The 20,584-nt window shown below is 44.0% G+C and overlaps 1 protein-coding gene across 9 annotated transcripts in view; it reads left to right on the forward strand.

The window, feature by feature from the left end:
* Window positions 1-20,584, forward strand: part of LOC132591836 (uncharacterized) — a 264,084-nt gene that overhangs the window by 156,573 nt on the left and 86,927 nt on the right. For 3 of the 9 annotated variants that reach the window (XR_015949175.1, XM_088666802.1, XM_088666801.1), the window contains one exon: window positions 8,129-8,258. The exons of 5 other annotated variants lie outside the window; for them this stretch is intronic. Coding sequence is in view for 2 of the 4 variants with exons in the window: in XM_088666802.1 (XP_088522928.1) it covers window positions 8,129-8,258 (130 nt within the window). In the remaining 2 variants the exon portion in view is untranslated. Of the gene's footprint in view, window positions 1-8,128; window positions 8,259-14,837; window positions 14,913-20,584 lie in introns of all 9 variants that reach the window. One more of the 9 variants, XR_015949170.1, reaches the window with a different exon arrangement.

Consider the following 20,584-nt stretch of genomic DNA (forward strand, 5'->3'; position numbering starts at 1 on the left):
ACTGTTTCTTCCTATCCTCCTTAGATCCTTAGATCTGCTCCAGAGTGTTGGGGGAACCCTTAGAGCAGATTGGCGAGGAGCGGGGGGAAGGAGTTTTGTTGCACAAGCTGAAATCCTTGCACTAATAGAACAAGTCACTTAGCTCTCCTTTGGATACAACCCAATATGTACAAAATGCCAGGCTGAAGTTTTATTTTATTAGGAAGTACAGGTGTTGGGGAATGAAGAAGAGAAGGTTAAGGGGTGATATGATAGCCTTGTTCAAATATATAAAAGGATGTCATACAGAGGAGGGAGAAAGGTTATTTTCTGCTGCTCCAGAGAAGCGGACACGGAGCAATGGATTCAAACTACAAGAAAGAAAATTCCACCTAAACATTAGGAAGAACTTCCTGACAGTAAGAGCTGTTCGGCAGTGGAATTTGCTGCCAAGGAGTGTGGTGGAGTCTCCTTCTTTGGAGGTCTTTAAGCAGAGGCTTCCGCCTGCAGGAATGGCGGACCTGTTTTCCATCTCTCTGACCTTCGTAAGGAATTTGGCGGTTGCTAGGGGAGTAAATGGCAACCCCCTACCCTCTCCGGGGGTTACGGAGAGGGGCCGCTGGCCCGCGATGCCCCCAGACCCACTCCGACTGTTTTTGGAGTGGGGGGAGCTTGGGCTGAGCACTTACGAGGGCCAGGACTCCCGGACGCTAATCTGCATGGCGGGGATTTCCATGGTTAAAGAAGATAATTAGGCTTAAATCTATGGACATACTTCAGAAGGAGGGGAAGAAGCGCTGCTTACTGCTGAGAAATTTATGCTGCTGAAAGGAGAGGAGTCAAAGATTGTACTGCATCTGGAAGAAGGATTGATGGGGACGGAGCGATAAGGGAAGCGAGTTTTTATTTTTTATTTTTCCTTCATATTGTTGCCTCGTACCTTCCCGGACGCGATGTCCTGGCTTGTTTGGAGTGAAAGAGAAGCAAAAGACTGTGTGAGTTGAACTTTATAACTGTTGTTACTGAGCATATTTTTTTAAAGATGTGGAGTTGCCGATGAGAAAAGCCTCCCCCTAGTCGGGCGGAAGGAGTTCTGGACGCGCTCGGAGGATTTATGAGTTGTGACGCACTTTAAATTGGAGCAGCGACCTGAAGCTAAGTTCAGCTATAGGGCAAGGAGATCCATTAATTTACCAAGAGTTTATGGTTTGATGTTTGGGTCTCCTGCCTGAAAAAGCTGTAAATTCTATAATGATCGTGAATCTTCATGGCTATGAGAGAAAGCGAAAGTGATTTGAGCTTTTTGAGATGGCGCTGCTTCGCTGCTTCGACGCAACAAGGAGCTCCATTAAGAAGATTTATGGGGAGGCTGGACTGATTAACTCACACAGGAGAAAGAACATCTGTGAAACGTTGTTTGATATTTATCTCAGCGGCTGGGAAACAATCGGATGAAAGTGGAAAACATCTATGTGACTGTAAGGGGAAGATCTGGATTATTATGAACTTGGAGGACGATTTGAACTTTAGAAAAAAGACGGCAGTGGACAGTTGCGAGGAATTCCCAATTTCTTGAAGCATGGGAACCCAAATAAAAAATTCTTTAGATGATTTGGCATAATATTCGGTTTGATTGATATATATATGTGTATAATTTGAAATATTGAATGTGATATAATTGGTTTTAATTGGAAAATTAATAAAAATATTTAAAAAAAAAAAAAACAAACTACAAGAAAGAAGATTCCACCTAAATATTAGGAAGAACTTCCTGACAGTAAGAGCTGTTTGGCAGTGGAACTTGCTACCAAGGAGTGTGGTGGAGTCTCCTTCTTTGGAGGTCTTTAAGCAGAGGCTTGACAGGCATATGTCAAGAATGCTTTGATGGTGTTTCCTGCTTGGCAGAGGGTTGGACTGGATGGCCCTTGTGGTCTCTTCCAACTCTATGATTCTATGAATGATAGTCACATTATTCAGGCAGCCTTTTTGACGCAAAGCTTTTGTGCCTTATCAAGTTGGTAAAAGAGAACCATCAGATATCATGCAAGTGAGGCTAAAGGAGAGATCTAAGGGAGACTCACCTGGTGCTAATGGCATTATCCTTCAGGCTTCAGGTTAAGACTTTTTATATATACTTTCAGGCATTTTAATAGTGTGCACTTTCAAATAGTATTGGGAAGCGTGTTACATAGTTCCAAGCACTGTAACTGAAGTTGCTGCCATGCTGGTTTTTGCTGCTATTTTAATTTGGGAGCTGTGCAAATTATATGGTTTGTCTTATTACATTTAATTAGCTAATTGTATATTTTATTACCATTTTGTTTCAAATTACATGGTAAGATGCTGTGGAATAAATATTGTGAAGCATGGTACACCTGAGATAAATAGGTTGTGCATTGTAGTAGTAGAATTGGACTGCGGTTGAAGAGACCCAGGTTAAATTCCTCGCTTGGGCGACTTGCTCAGCCTCACCTGGGCGTTGTGGGGATAAAATGGGGAGGGGAGAACCTTGTAAGTCACCCTGAACTCCTTGGAGGAAATATGAGATTTTAATGTAATAAAGAATTAAAGAAATGTGGCAAACATCCACAGGGAGTGAGTTCTTTTGCTGGGGTTTTCAGTCTTTTAGTCCTCCTCTTAGAGATTGTTTATTCTGATGTCATACTAAGATCATGGCTACTGGTCCCATCACCTCCTGGCGAATAGAAGGGGAAGAAATGGAGGCAGTGAGAGATTTTACTTTCTTGGGTTCCATGATCACTGCAGATGGTGACAGCAGTCACGAAATTAAAAGATGCCTGCTTCTTGGAAGAAAAGCAATGACAAACCTAGACAGCATCTTAAAAAGCAGAGACATCACCTTGCCGACAAAGGTCCATATAGTTAAAGCTATGGTTTTCCCAGTAGTGATGTATGGAAGTGAGAGCTGGACCATAAAGAAGGCTGATCGCCGAAGAATTGATGCTTTTGAATTATGGTGCTGGAGGAGACTCTTGAGAGTCCCATGGACTGCAAGAAGATCAAACCTATCCATTCTGAAGGAAATCAGCCCTGAGTGCTCACTGGAAGGACAGATCGTGAAGCTGAGGCTCCAATAGTTTGGCCACCTCATGAGAAGAGAAAACTCCCTGGAAAAGACCCTGATGCTGGGAAAGATTGAGGGCACAAGGAGAAGGGGACAACAGAGGACGAGATGGTTGGACAGTGTTCTCGAAGCTACGAACTTGAGTTTGACCAAACTGCGGGAGGCAGTGCAAGACAGGAGTGCCTGGCTTGCTCTGGTCCATGGGGTCACGAAGAGTCGGACACGACTAAACGACTAAACAACAACAACTCTGTTGGCGGATTTGCTCTGGTTTGATTCTGTATTAGATTTCAACTTTATTTTTTATTACATGTGCATTGTATGGTTTTCATTTCTACTTGCAAGCCACTTAGAGATTTATAACTGGTACATAGGACAAGTAAATGAACCTCTTAATGTAGGTGTCAGTCCTTATTGATAAATGAGGTCGTCCTGATTTTGTTAACATCCTGTCCCCAAATCCGTGGTTGCAATCCTGTTCATTGACCACAATGCCAGTGCCTTGGCGACCTCTCTAGTCACTGTGTGTATTCCAGATTTCTGAATGCCACATGGCAACAAACTCCCCACATAATCCATATCCATGCACATGCACATCCACCCACAGCAACTGCTTCATGTAGCTGCTGTCATGCTGCATAGCAAGTCACCACCTGGATTTCCACCTCCGATTTTCCAGGGACAGTACTGGATTTGCAGAAGCCGTCCCAGTTTTTTATTTGATCCCAGAATGTCCCATTTTTTCTTAGGACGTCCCTATTTTCACCAGAGAAATGTTGGAGGGTATGGAGTTATGCGAGCCCCAAGCCAAGGAGTTAAGAAACTATACAACTTTAAAAAGACACCTGAAGGCAGCCGTGTATAGGGAAGTTTTTGTTTTTAATGTTCAATGTTTTATTATGCTTTTATATGTTGGAAGCTGCCCAGAGTGGCTGGGGCAATGCAGTCAGATGGGTGGGGTTTAAATGATGATAACGATGATGATGATGATGATGATGATGATGATGATGATGATGATGATGATGATGGAATAGGACATGACTATTTTCATCAGAGAAATGTTGGAGGGTATGTGAAGAGTCTCCAGCATGCCACTGTTGTTCTTGAGTAACTGTGTGGACAGGCGCTGTGGTCTAAACCACTGAGCCTCTTGGGCTTGCTGATTGAATCCCTACAACGAAGTGAGCTCCTGTTGCTCTGTCCCACCTCCTGCCAACCTAGCAGTTCGAAAGCATGCCAGTGCAAGTAGATAAATAGATACTGCTGTGGCAGGAAGGTAAACACCGTTTTCGTGCGCTCTGGTTTCTGTCACAGTGTTCTGTTGCACCAGAAGCGGTTTAGTCATGCTGGCCACATGACCCGGAAAGCTGTTTGTGGACAAACCCCGGTTCCCTCGGCCTGAAAGCGAGATGAGCGCCGCAACCCCATAGTTGCCTTTGACTGGACTTAACCGCCCAGGTTTACCTTTACCTTTGCAACTAGCACACTTGTTCAGTGACATGGAACCTCAGACCCAGGAAACGAATGCGGCCCTCCAAACTTCTGAAACTGATTCTCCTTTGTACCCCAAGAGTTTTTGCCTGACTTGAATGTGTCCCTGAACTCTTGCTTATCATAGTGGAGGATAGGGAGGGGTATGTGGAAACGAGCTTGCTGTACAAAGATAAAAAATTGCATGCATTGCTGTGCTCACTTCTGCCTTTGGCCCCGCCCACCAATGACATGTGGCCCTTGGCAGGCTAATCAGAAGGGAACGTGGCCCTCATGCTGTAAAAGGTTCCCCACCTCAATGGAGCCAAGAGTTTCCATTTAATGTCTGTGTGATCTATGCTGACTGTAGAACAAGGCTGCACAGACATTTTTGAAATACGAATTCGGTTGGTTTTGACCCATTTCCTTCACAATCACCTCAGATCAGGCATCCCCAAACTTCGACCTTCCAGATGTTTTGGCCTACAACTCCCATGATCCCTAGCTAACAGGACCAGTGCTCGGGGAAGATGGGAATTGTAGTCCAAAACATCTGGAGAGCCGAAGTTTGGGGATGCCTGCCTCAGATCGATGAAAATTGTTGCTCCCTAGGAATCCTACAGTAAATAAGGAGTTAAGCGCTGGCAGAAAGATGCTGGAAGGAACATCTTGAATTTGTTTGCCACTAATCTAGAAATGCGAAGATTTCCTTAATTCTCAACAAATTTTGGTCCCCCTCAACAACATATGTGGCAAAATGTTACGGGCATGTGTGGAAAAGGAGTTTTAAAAGGCTTACTTTTTCCATAGTTAAGCCCATTGTTATCCTCCAAATTGTAATCTTATCATGTATACAAGCTGTTCCATATAAATAGACCCATGTATATTTTCAGTAGTTTCAGCTGAAACCCGTTAAGAGCAGATGTGCATATGGTTGCCTGGCAAGGATCCCTCTAAAATGTATTTTTCCGTTAGCAAAGTCCCCCCCCCCCAAAAAAAGACCGTCCCCTTCCCTTCTCTGTCCTAGGGAGGGCTGGCGGGGAGGAGAGAAGAAAGGAGGAAAGTGGTTTCGTTCATCATTAGAACAAATCTCAAAATGTTTTTGAAGCTTATTTACAGGCCTTTGTGAACTTGACGTGCTGAAAAGGTGCCTAGAAATTTGTTAGCCCAGGGGACAACTTTTCCCAACCTCTCCGCTTCATGTTGCTATCTCAGGCTGGGATTCCCAGGCATGATAGAGGTGTCTAAGGTTATTCGCGCTGTGAATAAGGTGGCTAGGGAGAAGTTTTCCTTTCCCCCATAACAGTTGAACCCGGGGCCATCCAATGGAGATGAATGTTGGAAGATTCGGGATAGGCAAAAGAAAGTACTTCTTTTGCTCAGCGCATGATTAAACTGCTGAATTCACTTTTGCCAGAGCTATGTGCGCATTAGTGGCTCAAAATGCAGCTAGGTCGTTCTTTCCCTCAATTCAGATTTTAGTTGATTTGGGGTAAAGCACATCAAACACAGCATTTCATAAGAAACAACAGTATTGATATGGGTTGCATTTAACGCTGTGTGTACACTGTTTCCTAAACCGGTGGTATATGTACACACCCGCTGTGTAAGTGCAGTGGAACCTTGGTTCTTGAACTTAATCTGTTCCAGAAGTCTGTTCGACTCCCGAAACAGTTCAAAAGCCAAGGTGCAGCTTCCGATTGGCTACAGGAGCTTCCTGCACTCAAGCGGAAGCCGCATCGGACATTCGGCTTCCGGAAAACCTTCGAAAACCAAAACACTTACTTCCAGGTTTTCGGTGTTTGGGAGCCGATTTGTTCGTCAACTAAGCCGTTCGGGAAACAAGGTTTGACTGTATTTGTGCTCAGGTGCTGGTAAGATTTGAGGCTGCACTCCAAACTCTCCAGGGGCTAAACTGCCCTTGCTTCAGGCAAAGCTTATCTTTGTTTCTGAGCTACAAGCCGAAAGCTTGCCCATCATTCGGCAGACATAGGTGCTCTGGCAGTGGGGGCTGGAGGAAGGTAACAACAGGTGTCACGGATGATATCGGCACCAAAAAAGAAATGCTGGAAGCACCCTTGCCTTATTTCCATGGTCATTTCCCATGTGCAACAGGAAAAAGGGATAAGCAGACCTTTCGAGGTGAGCTCTCCATCACACCTGTCAGTGTTGTGGATGGGCAGGTAAACAGCTAAGCCCTCTTGCACCAGACAGGTTTGATGTGCAGAGATATTCACCGGATCCCCTTAATAACTGCTGTGTGAGCACACCTGTTACTACCGTATGCCTGCCCTCATGAATAGAGATAAGCATAGGAACCTGCCATGGGTCAGACCATTTTTCCAGCTGCCTACTCAGACTAGCAGTGGATGACCAGGGTCTCTGACAGAGAGCCTTTCCTCATCACCTGCTAGCTGACTCATTTGTTTGTTTGTTTAAAGTATTTTGAAAAAGTAATGATAATAAATAAATAATAATGAAAGTGTGCATCCCACCTCACGAGACCATTCTATTGTAACTATCCACCCTCCCAAAATTTCAACACTTCTTGCGATGGTTTGACCCCTTTCCGTTTTAACAGTACAAATTCTACAAACACCTTCCATATCTTCTCAGAATCATTTCTCCTGCATATTCCCCGCCTTACCTTAATAGCACATGTTAATTTATCATTAACAGCTATATCCCACAGCTCTTTATACCATTCTTCCATTTTATATTCACCTTGCCCCTTCCACTTCCTAGCTATGATAACTCGTGCAGCTGTCAATACATTTGTGAGCAAGTCGTTCAGAGCCTGCGAACCTTCCACCCCGTCGTAAATTGCTAATAATGCTACATCTGGACTTCCGGTCAGCTTTAAGCCAGTGATTTCTGTTATCTCCTAAAACACCGTTTGCCCCCAAAATTGTACATATTTACACCTCTACCACATGTGAATGTAAGTCCCAAACCTGATTCTTTTAATCTGGAGATACCAAGGTCTGATCCTGCGATCTTCTGCATGAAATGCATGTGCTCAGATTCTGAGCTCTGGCCCCTTCCACTAATCATAATGATTCGTAGTTCTGCCCTCAGGGGCTTCTCGATGGACTCAACCTAAAAATGTAAAATGTAGATGTGAAAAGAGGTGTTTGGAAATCTAACTATCATACTGTGATTGGTTATGGCTCATTCCTGAGTGTACACCATACATATCTAATTTATTTTAAATATTTTAGACCCATTTTCATAGCTAAATCGTGTCTAAAGCATTATAACGAGAAACAAGACAAATTAGTACAAAATTTCAAAATGTGGTTTGTTTGTCATGTATTTTGGTGGGTTTTTTTAATATTGTAATTTTATGTTGTGAACCGCCCTGAGATGTACGGATGTATAACACAATACCCTGGGTATTACACTGCATTACACACTTGGGTTTGTTGTTATTTAATGCCTGAATTGGCCCTTAGCCAGCTCTTGTTCGATGCCCTGCTCATGAACCAAAAGTTGTGGGTACTTAATCAATGTGGTCCAGATTAATTAAATTTGAATCTGCAAGCAAATGCTTTGCCCGCCACATTTATTTATTTTTCCTTTTCTGGTTTTCAGGTCTGCCTGATGATGCACACAGTCCCGTTGCCTTGTCTTGCATCATGCAATGTCTCCAAACCACATGCTTTCACCCAGAACAAGTGGTTCTCTCCTCACTGCCTGGGACACAGCAGATATTTCAAAAGAGGTACTTCTCCATGGCTAAAAATATCATGAAGTGCAGGAGGGTGCATATTAGTGCAGGAACGTCGGGGGGGCAGCGAAATGGAGTTGCTTTTCTTCGTTTGGGGGGGAAAAACACGCACGCACACACACAGATGGCATGTCAATCAACAATGAACCTGGGCTAATTGCTCCCAAGGAAATGGCTGATCCTGTTACTAATGGTACAGTTTCAGCTGTGTGCTAATATAATAGAATGAGGTCACAGCACATTATCAGGGCTACGTCCTTGAACAGTTGGTACCGGGAGACCTTGCATCAACTCGCGTAAAAATTTGGGAGCAGGAGCTGTGTTTTTGAAAGTTACATTTCATGATTCAGTTGGCAGTAGTTACTTTCTTTCTTTTTTAAGAAGCCTCTACTCATTTAGTCTTCTGTTTTGCTGACTTAAATGGTGCTTACTGATAAGTGCTTGGCAGTAAGTGAGCGAAGACTATAACGTGGTGTTTGGCTAAACAGGAGTTTGTGCAGCAGAAACGGGGGCTCTCTGGATGTTGCTGGACTACAACTCCCATCATTCCTGACCATTGGCTGTGCTGTGCTGGAAATGATGGGAGTTGAAGTCCAACATCTGGAGGAACACAGTTCCCCCCCTCCTAGTTGTATACAGTAAGTGGCTAGGATAGCACGTGTCTTGTGGATAGCCAAGAAGAGTTTCCACAATTTGTTGCCTCTGCATTATTCCAAACATTATGTTGTTCATGGGGATGGAATCTCAAGGTTTTGAAAGATTTGTTTTGGCCATCCTGTGGACTTCTGAGCCCAGTTTAAGGTGCTGGTGCTTGTCTTTTTAAAGTCTTAGATGGCACCAAAATACCTGAAGACATATGCCTTCAGGAAAGGCCTTGTTCCAAGTACCCTTTCTAGTAGAGGTATGCTGTGCCTCCTGCAAAAGAGAGATCCTTTTCTGTGTTGGCCCCCCGACTTTATAACACCCCCTATAAGGGATGCACACCTGGTGTCAACATTACAGGCTTTTCAGCACCAGGGTGAAGAACTTCCTGCTTTTAGCTTTTAGGGTTGATATTTTCTGTTGTATTTCATTACGTTTATTTGTTGGTTTTTTACATTGTATTTCTGTGTTGTGCTAATTTTATCCGCACGCTTGTACACTGCTAAGAAATGTGGCACAAATAAGTAAACAAACGAGCAAACGAAGGTGATATGCTCAAGAATACGTGATGTGTTTTACCTTTAGTGCATTTTAATTGCCTTGTGGAACATCATGGGCGTAGCCAGGGCCAGGGCATAGCCAGGGCCTTCTCGGTAGTGGCGCCCACCCTGTGGAATGCCCTCCCACCAGAGGTCAAAGAGAATAACAATTACCAGACCTTTAGAAGGCATCTTAAGGCAGCCCTGTTTAGGGAAGCTTTTAATGTTTGATGGATTTCTGTATTTTAATATTTTGTTGGAAGCCGCCCAGAGTGGCTGGGGGAACCCAGCCAGATGGGTGGGGTATAAATAATATATTATTATTATTATTATTTGTTGTTGTTGTTTAGTCGTTTAGTCGTGTCCGACTCTTCGTGACCCCATGGACCATAGCACGCCAGGCACTCCTGTCTTGCACTGCCTCCCGCAGTTTGGTCAAACTCATGTTTGTAGCTTCGAGAACACTGTCCAACCCTCTCGTCCTCTGTCGTCCCCTTCTCCTTGTGCCCTCCATCTTTCCCAACATCAGGGTCTTTTCCAAGGATTCTTCTCTTCTCATGAGGTGGCCAAAGTATTGGAGCCTCAGCTTCACGATCTGTAATATTATTATTATTATTATTATTATTATTATTATTATTATTATTATTATTATTATGTTATGGGGGCAGGCTTCATGTTGTGGGGGCAGAACCTCAGTTAAGTGTTTTTATTGATTTACTTGATCTGAGGGGGGGCAGCTGCCCCCTGCTCCCCCCTTGGCTATACTCTTCCCTGCTTTTTTGATGCATTTAAATGAGAATAGTGAGCACAGTACAGCGGTCGTGGTGTGGAGGTTGAGACCACCAATGGCCTCATGAAGCAGAGAAAGCAGATAGCGCGTCCAGGGCTGATTCACATTCTTCTCACCAACAGGATTTTGCTGGCTCAATCAAGAGTTTCCTCCCTTTCCCCCAGTTGCTGGAACTGGAGAATGTAAAGCCCAGTTGTCCGCATGTACGATGTGAGCTAGCTCATGTGTGTCACTTCTCTGCTTTCTCTAAGATGCATTGACTTGAAAGAAATTAATGTACCCTTTCATATTTAGAAGAGAAGCTCTGTGCATTCTAATAGGTACTTGAGTATTTTAAGACTGCAGCTTCTCGGCCAAAGGCAAATGCGTGCTGCGCATGCTTAAAAGTGCTTGGTTCCGTCTGGTAAAGTGGCACTTTGTATATGCTCAGATACATCCAGGTTGAGATATCAGAGTTTTTGCTACCTAGAGGTTGGAATTTTTGCTATCTTCCCTCTGAGGGAGCAGGAACATTGGAGTCCGCCTCTGCCTATGTTAGTTCTCAAAGCCAGAATGATGGTGGATATTCCATTTTCCGCTTTCCTAGGGAGAAGGTTATCTAGAGCCCCCAAAGAAGGGGTGGATTCGTTAAGAATGGCAATTCTAACAATTCACGCTAAAAATGTTTTGCAAAGGAAACTCCAAAATTTCTCAAAATAGGGTCAAGAGTTTACCAGGGGCAGGAACCAGACTGTTGGAAATCTCTCCCATAAATGGGGACCGCTGGAGTGTTTTTAGGACACAGCACCGTCTTGGAGTTGCCCAGAGACAAAATACACCTGTAGCATTGGTCCTTTGACAAACGGTCTAGGGTGTGATTTGTTCCATTAAATGGCATTTCTCTGTAGAGCAGATTGATATCAGGAATATAGGATCAGATTCTAGAAGAGATGAATCACTCAGCTCTTCTTTATGATAACATCCTTTCCTTCCCCCTCACCACACACCCAGCCTGCAGTCTTCTCAGATCTTGAAGAGTAAAGGGATTTTTTTTTTTGCGAAGCTGATACTGAAAGAACATGTGAAGAAGAAGAATGTTTTGTTTATTCTTTTAAAAAGGAGAGAGAAAAACCTCAATCTGGTGTGTGTTGTTTCTGAGACTCCAAGGTCCCCTGTATTTTTAAAAGGTGGTGGTTTGGGGTTTTGCAAACGTCCTCATATGGGTTTATTCATATGATAAATAAGATGTTCATATGAACAATAAATAAAATGTTCATAAGAACAGTGATATTCTTTCCTAGCAGAGGGCAGAGAATTGCTAGGCCAGAGGCTAGCGGTGGGATGGCTTTCCTTGTATGGAACATCCAGAAAATCCCTGCTCAGTTTTCCCACTCCCTGGGTATACTTTGGTCCAGATATCTACTACTCTGCTTAACCTGTTTTGACACTCATTACAAAAATAAATGAAGTACAAGCATCCGCCACTTGTACTTGCATGATTGATTTGCCTGTGCCCACGTATGTGCGCGGCGCCAGGAAATCTATCAATTCAAACCTGGAAATGGCAAGAGAGAGCTGGAAAGTCCTCATGGTTTGAAAGGAGACCCTCTCCAGAGCCTGAAGAAGCCAGTGAGCCAAAAGTCCAGAAACAAATGTTTAAAAGGCTTAAAACACACACACACACACACAAAAACTTATGGGCTCTAAAATGGCGCACGGAAACTCTCACTGCTGCTGCAGTACCCCGCTCAACAGCTTTGGGGAGGGTTGCATCAGGTAACTCACCACAGTTTAAAATGCCAAACAGTTTAAGGCTCAGGTACCTGAAGGACCTCTTTTACCTTCATGAATCTGCATGTGCATTACGATCGTCATCAGAGGCCTTTTTCTGCCTGTGCAAACAAAGACCTACCATCACCATCTTTGGAAGTGAGATAGACAGGGCCTTGGAGATTGTGGCTCCCTGACTTTTGAATGCTCTGCCCAGGTGAGGCCTGCCTGGGGCCAATTCTGATGTCATTTCCCTACCAGGCAACGACTTCCCTTCCCTTTCGGATCTTTAAGCTGCTGGGTGACCTTGGGCTAGTCACACTTCTTTGAAGTCTCTCAGCCTCACTCACCTCACAGAGTGTTTGTTGTGGGGGAGGAAGGGAAAGGAGAATGTTAGCCGCTTTGAGACTCCTTCGGGTAGTGATAAAGCGGGATATCAAATCCAAACTACTACTACTACTACTACTACTACTCTTCTTCTTCTTCTTCTTCTTCTTCTTCTTCTTCTTCTTCTTCTTCTTCTTCTTCCTGCTTTATTTTTATGCTGATAGACTTCGGGCTGTTCTGCTGGTTTCAATAATCTTTATTGGTTTTCATCATTTGCTGCTGCTCCTCACCCCCACCCCCTTCTTCTTAAACACTGCTTTTAAGAAGAAAATCCTCGGCGTGAGGTGCCAAACCATGGCAGCAAACAGCAAATACTTCTGTTGTCTGCTCATGCCATCTCCTCCCTTAGAAGCAATTTATATACTGCGGAAAATAGGATGCAGTGCAGACTGTACCAATTCAAAGTGTGGGGCATGGGGGGCGGTCACATATGTGCCTGTTATCCCAGAGGAAAAGCATCCTTAGCTTGGAAAGCTAACACATCACATAGGGAGGTCCTAGCCTAGACTTCCTAGCAGCACCTTCCAAGGTCTCTTCCTCTGTTTTGAAGTCCTACCTAATACACACGCAAACACACTCACGCTTTAACAACTGTGTGGGCTGCCTGGCTCTGCAGCTGAGCCTCCTTCACCGTCACCTACTGTGTGGAGGCGAGCTACCAGACAGGGTGTGTTTCCTTTCAGGAGTTTTTTTGGCACTGGTTCCAGTTCAGCTTTGCTAACAGAAGCTCAGGCACAGCTAATGGGACACCTGTTAGAAGCTGCTAGGAATATAGATGCACGATTACAGCCACACCTTTGCAAGCCAAGCTAGACATTTGCTGAGAAAAGGAGGCAACACGTGGGCAAAATATAACTGTTTTAATCTGTAGTTAACCATAGACAGTGATCCAGGGTAATCATCTGTTTCGGTTCATGCTTCTTCAGTTTTATAACTAAAATAAATCAAATAAATATAAGTCAATCATCATGTCATACATACTATTAAGTCATACATTATAATCAGGTCAATAGCCGGCATGGACACGAATCTACACAGTTCACACTATTTTCACAATGCAACAATACAGGAAGATACATCAATAAAACAAAAATACAACATACCTAGTACTTGCGTGTACTCTGCGGAACAGGGGTCATACTCATACGTAACCCCTGCTGCCTACACGCAAGGAATAAAGAGCTTAATATACAATAACACCACAGGTCACACCCCTAGTTAACCAAGGCTAATGAAATTTTAAAGTCACATGCACCTCAAAATCCTGAAAGTAATCTAATTAAATGAAGCAACTCAAATCAAACTCAGAGTTCAATCCTTCTGGATGGAGCGTTTTGAACATGAAAATAAACTGTGATTCTTTCTGTTTTAATAATCTAACATAACCTCGTTTAGCATTCCCCTTCCTCCTATTAATCCACAATACGGTGTACAGCAAGTCTGAGTCTGAATGATTGCTGGCTAAAAACTGCTCAACCAGATTAAAACAGTTATATTTTGCCCAAGAACTGGTCGACGTGTTGCCTCCTTTTCTCAGCATTTTGACTTTAAGTTGCAACACAGGGGTTGTTTTATCAGCATAAGCTAGACATTTGGGCATATATATATATATTTTAATGCTTTTATTTCGTTTCTCCAGCCGGCAGGAACCGTTATCCTTTCGGGGAGAAAGAAGAGAACCACCCCCACAGCAGTGAATCTTTTAATAACAGGAATACAGGGAGCAGCAGTATGCGATACCGAAAAGGCATGCTCAAAATAAAACAGAGAGCTTCAATGTCATGCAGTGCATTTCTAGAAAGACCCAAGTCCCAGTTCATTCAGTCAGTCTCATCCAGACTCAGTATGTTTTCCGAGCAAAATTCAAAGTGTTGGTGCTGACCTTTCAAGCCCTAAACGGCTTTGGCCCTGCACACTGAAGGAGCTTCTCCACCTCCATTGTTCAGCCCAGACACTGAGGTCCAGCTCCGAGGGTCTTCTAGTGGTTCCCGCATTGCGAGAGGTGAGGTTACAGGGAAGCAGGCAGACCTCTTGAGCTTTTTTTATCCACCAGGTATTTTTTAGTTTTCTGGTTCTTCTTTGAACCTCAGCCTTAGCATTGGCATAGGTGGGTTTTTTTGTTTTGTTTTTATTATTATTATTATTATTATTATTATTATTATTATTATTATTGGCACAGTTTCTCTCTCTTTGTCAGATCTGAAAGGCCTTCCTTTTCTTGTCAATAATGCATTCAGTCTCACTATCATTGTCATCAAACTAGCCCTGGTGTTTCTTGGTTTGGTATCCAATAGCTTGTTCACAGCGTGCAATAATGGATGTTTTTAGCTTGGTTCAGTGTTCCTCAATGTTACCAGGCAACTCTGAAAGCAGATGGTCCTTAAGAGTCATTTGGAAGCAATCCTGCTTAATAGACTCTTGAAGGGCTTGAGTGTTCATTTTGTGCCTTGCTTTCTTCCCTTGAAGCCTTCGTTGAAGTATAATCATGACAGCCATCATGGAACCTCTGTCCAGCAGTCGCCGGCATTCATCATAGCTCTGGTAAGGAGGCGATTTTCAGCTCAGACAAATACGTAGTCTAAAGGTGCCTCCACAATGTTTTAAATTTATTTTTTGTTGAAAGACAGTGTTGGTAATAACAAGGTTGTGCACTGCACATATAGTAAAAAAAAAAAGATTCCGTTCTGGTTGCTGTTGCCAATTCCTTCTTTCCTAATGGTCCCAGGCCACAGATTGAAATCTTGCCCAACTCTTCCATTAAAATCACCCAGGTGGATAATTCTGTTTTCCTTAGGCAACTCTGATAGGTTGGCATCCAGTCAGGTGGGCAGCATATTATTATTATTATTATTATTATTATTATTATTATTGTTGTTGTTGTTATTGTTATTGTTATTATTATTATGCCAAGCTTTGAAGGCACAGGTCTGTACTTTCCAGGTCTTTGCCTAAGCAGTTTCCTTCCTTCCTTCCTTCCTTCCTTCCTTCCTTCCTTCCTTCCTTCCTTCCCCCAGAAAATGGAATAAATGGCAATTTGGTTTTCCACTGATTGTCATTTGTTCCAATTCAGTGGTAAACGGCAGATTTTCCTGGGGGAAATGGTGGAGCAAAAAGCCTCCTTGGACACAGGCCTTCAAACGTGCCTGCAAAGTGTGGCATGAAAGGAAATCTGGGTGAAATCTCTGGGTGAAATCTTTCAGGAAAGGGAAGAGAGGATTACAGCACAATCCCAAACCTGTTTACCTGAAGGAAGGCCAGCTGATTTCACTGGGAGAAAGGGTGCGTAGCAGGAAAGTGCATTTTCTGCCTTCCAGAGACACATTTTTTGAAAGAAGAGAAGCAATAAAAATGCAATTTAAAATCAGTATGTAGATTTAATGTGGACATGCTGCAAACCACCTGAATGAAGCTTGAGGACCACTGGTGGTCCACAGACCACCATTTTTTTTGGGGGGGGGGAGGAACCCTGCAGTAGATGATGTGCCTCAAAGCTGGCAAATTTTCCATAGGGATGCTAAGCCGCCTGGTGAACATAGTGTCTCATTCAGCATTGAGATTCTAAGTGTCAGACCTGAAACATTATCCAGTACATGAAATGTATAAGCTGAAGCACTTGGCATCCTTTAGCTTCTCCCATTGGCTGCTTTGCAGGTGCACAGCTATTTTATTTACTTATTTCATTTATACTCCGCCCTCCCTCCCAAAGGAGGCCAGTATTTTAAGGAAGCATTGTAATTAAGAGGATCGGTGAAAACGCACACTGGCAGATTGTATGACTCAGGACGGTCCAAAACCTGCCGGATTCCGGATGCACTTGTAAAATGCAGCACCATTACTGTACTGGAACTGCAAGAATGGAAAATGATTTACCACTCGCATGAAACTGGATGTGAGCGGCGCCATGGATGTGAGCAAACCAGGCCGAAGTGCGCTCACTCACGTTGCGGACTTGGTGCGAGTGAAGACTCTTTTGGCCCAAGCATCTGTATTCCACCACCAGAGTGGTTCCTTTGTGTGCCACTGATAGGTTGGGTAGCTCAGCCCTTTCCTGATTCATGACCGGGAACTGGGCAGATTCAGACCTCAAAGTACTTTGAATCCATCTTTGCAGGCACACACACCCTGGTGAGTTATTGCCAAGCATATCACAGCTGCATCTCTACATCTGGAGTAGTGCAACTCTGGCTGCTCACACACTTGTGTGTGTGTGTGTGTGTGTGTGTGTGTGTGTGTGTGTGTGTATTACGCATATGTGTGTATTACGCGTATGTATGTGTGTATTACGCATACACATTGACAAAATAATTACTCCCAACTCTTCACTCAGCACTTCATTACTCATCTAGTAAAACAGCTTCCCAGTGTCATGTTGCCACAGTCCCGGGCAGTTATAGTACGGGTTGCAGCGCTTGCCAAATTGTATATCAGCCAGAATTTCCTTGACAGTTCATTAAGAGTAATTCTTGTTTTCTGGAGCCACAACTCAGGTTTATGTGTCTCCTTTTGGACCAAAATAAAATAAAACTCGACTGCCTGTAACCACACTTAACAGTTTGTTTTGTGTCAATAATGTAACTGTAGATCTCTAAAAATATAAATTGTGAACCATCCGCCAACAAGGAAGAGAGAGGAGAGGAATGTGTTTTTGCTTCTTAGGACCTGACATCTGCAGAGCCACACAAGTCCTTTGTTAACATTTATGTGTAGTCAGCAGGGCGCAGTTTGGGGTTTTCTTATGTAATGTCTCCTCCTCCTCCTGCGCGGACTTCTGTTGTAATTGCTACCCCAAATTTACAACGAAGCAGCGTGGGGCATGGAAGGAAGAACCACTTTCTGGATGTCCTGATATTCCAGAATTGCAAGGGTTTGGACTGAAATCGCACTTAAACCCAAAAGTGGAATGCAGGATTGCATTGTTAACTGAGTGTTTTAACTCTTATGACATTGTGATGCTAACGGACAGCAAAAGAAGTATATGTTTTGCAAAATGAAATCTCTATGGATTCTGCAAAAGCTGAATAAAGAAATACACAGCATCAAATAAAGAAATAAAGGATCACACATCTTCCGTCATAATGCATAAGCTGGTTCCTGGATTTAGTCTCTTTATCATACGCTACTAGGACTAGAAAATGGGGTGGAGGGAGGCTGAACTATGCAAAAAAGAGGTGGGGCAATGCAAACTTCAGGTTCTATGGGGCAAATATTGCTCTATAAAGTACAGTATGTGGTGGCATCTCTTGAAGGCTTGAGGCTTGAGTGTTTCTAAGCATTACTCATCGTAGGTGAATTGAAATTAATGGACCTAAGTTAGTCCTGTTCATTCATTTCAGTGGGTCTACTCTCAGCAGGATTAGCACTGATTACAACCCGTAGACTTTTCCTTAAACCTTCTGAAAGACATTAGCTTACACCAGGCATCCCCAAACTGCAGCCCTCCAGATGTTTTCGCCTACAACTCCCATGATCCCTAGCTAACAGGACCAGTGGTTGGGGAAGATGGGAATTGTAGTCCAAAACATCTGGACTGGACGGCCGAAGTTTGGGGATGCCTGGCTTACACCATGATCTTTTGATCTGCACCATGGTAGAAGCTTGACGAGTCTTGTCTATTTGTTGTATTGGTTGACGAGAGGTTATGGAGAATCCAACAGTACACAATTATGAGAGATTTTTTTTAAAAAAAAAACCAGCTGTAATAGTAACAACCTCCCACTGACCCCACTGAGAAAGAAGCAGATTGCTTCCAACACATTTCAAAACATGTTTGTCAAGGGATCATTCTTATATGTACTCCCTTGTAAAGCACTGTTCCAAATAACTTTACTGCTGCAGCCGAGTTAGCTGCACCTGCAACATGTCTTTGCGAAGGAGTAAATGTAAGAATTATCCCTTGTTAAAGGTACCGTATTTTGAAACGTGTCGGCATCTGGGGGTCGCAGTGAGAATAGGAGACTGTGCTAGATAGGATCAAGCAGGGCTCCTCGGCGTTTTTTTTTTTTTATGTACCAGTCTGTGCAGCTGTTTCTTTGTGGGGTGGCAAATCCACTTAATCCTGCAGGCTGTCTTCAAAATTTTGGGTGAATGCATGGACCGAGGGGGCAGGGCCAGCCGGAGGCACAATGATATTGTGCCCACAAGTGTGCGGACTGACCAGGGCTTTGTTCTTGAAAGGAGGCTAACGGGGAATGGGCTGCAGGTGGAAACAAGTGGTTGGGCCACGAAGGGTCGTGGTGCTGCTTCTCCCCTGCAAATGCATTGCAACCTCAGAAGCAAACGCAGGATTTGGAACCATCTCTTTGTGCTGAGGTCCTAGCTCACCTAGGATGGCGAGGCGAGGTGTAGTTTGTGAATCCCCCCACCTCCGCTCCTTCGAAACCCACTCTGTATTTCCTGGCTAGCAACCCCACACTGACATCAAAGGCATCCAAAACAAGAAATCATCTCTTCCTGGATGGGAGGAGAGGATTTGACTGAGAGCTTTTGAAGTGGGTAGCAGCATGTGAGTAGGGGGGAGTCCCTGTCTATTAATGTGCTTTCATTGTGCAACAACATAGCCTTCCAATATTCTGTCTCGAGAGTTTGGAGGCAAGCTGGGTATATTAGTGAATTGCTGACCCTGTTGCAGCTGATCAAAGAATTCCTGCAGAGTCGTTTGCGTGGAAGCATTTATGCTATCTGCCGATGCCATAGAAAGGCTTGCACAAGTCTCTTCCTCCTACCGTAAGGCACAGGGACAGCAGGTTCTGGCAAGGCACAGTTGGCATTAATTCGTCGAGCTCTTCTCGTTTATTCTGCCAAAATATCTGATGCTATAACACCACCGCTTAGATATCATTTTTGCAGCTTTCCCACATGTTTTAAGAAGGGAAGAGCAGCTTTTTATTAGCTGCCGTAACTTTTGTCCCAGTGAAAAGGATTTGTGGATACCTCAGATTGCCTATGAAATGTTTTCAATGGGTGGATTGGAAAGATGAAGAATTAGATGCACTGCATCAGATGAACAAGCGTGTTGATATCCGAAGCAAGCCTCGCCAGGTGGCCTCGGTTTTCCCAGAGTCCTTACCCAGGATGCTTCCAGACCAATGCTATTTCCCAGTGGGATTCAGTCAGGTTGCACAGTTAAAGTTGAGCTGGTGCACAAGACACTCACTTCTTCCACAAATGCATTGGAAAGTATGGAACAATTGCTTGATGTAATGGTGTACAATGGCCCAGCAAGCAAATCAGAATGAAGACGCAATAAGCACCCAGCACCATCTAGCCTCTTCGCAAACTTTGTGCGAACAAATCAGGATGAATGCGCAATAAAACAGGCCATCTGAGATTAATTTCACAAAGATAAGATTTATGAAAGGAAAGAAGAAATTTTGAATACGCTAGATAATTATTATAAACACAGTAGTAATATTAGAAAGTAGAATTAAAGATGCCATGCGTAGGTAGGGGAGAGTCACATGGGAATATGGGGGAAAGGAAAATGGATAAATACTTGACTAATGTGAGCATATAATTTGTAATGTTAGAGTTGAAGAATACATGATGTGTTTTATTTATAACTAGCTGGCCCTGCCACATGTTGCTGTGGGTTATTTGTGTGATTTCCCCTACCCTGTGCCGATCCATGAGGTATCCCTGTGATTCCCCCACTCCTCCCCTCCCCCCGGCTTATCCCTGTGAATCCCCCAACTCTATCCTGATCCATAACCTATTATGCCCCCTCTTCTCCCCACCCCCGGCTTATCCCTGTGATTTCCCCCCTCTCCTCCCCCTAACCCCCCCCCCCACTTACCCCTGTGATTTCCCTCCTCTCCTCCGTCCAACCCCCCCCCCCGGGTTATCCCTGTGACCCGTTCATTTTGCACACAATCATTCCCCCAATGCATGTGTTCTGTAAAATTTTGCCCTGTTCCAACCCTGACTCCTCTACCCATGTGTGTTATGTGAAATAACATTTATTCTACCCAAAGGCACGGCCCTGTAAAAGGCCCATATTCGGTTGATTCTATGCTGCGGCCTATTCGGCCCCCCCATTCCTCCCCAGGCAGGCCCCTAAATCCACTCAGCCTAGTCTGCAAAGCCAAGGCGAGATACTGTGGAGAGGGCAGGTTTCATCCCTGTGTCTTCCCCTACCCTGTTCTGACCCATTACCTATCCCTGCCCCCTATTTCTCCCCATCCCCCCAGACAGGCCCCTACCTCCACTTGGCAATG

The sequence above is a fragment of the Zootoca vivipara genome, chromosome 3, assembly GCF_965207765.1.
Source record: "Zootoca vivipara chromosome 3, rZooViv2.hap1.1, whole genome shotgun sequence".
NCBI classification, from domain to species: Eukaryota; Metazoa; Chordata; class Lepidosauria; order Squamata; family Lacertidae; genus Zootoca; species Zootoca vivipara.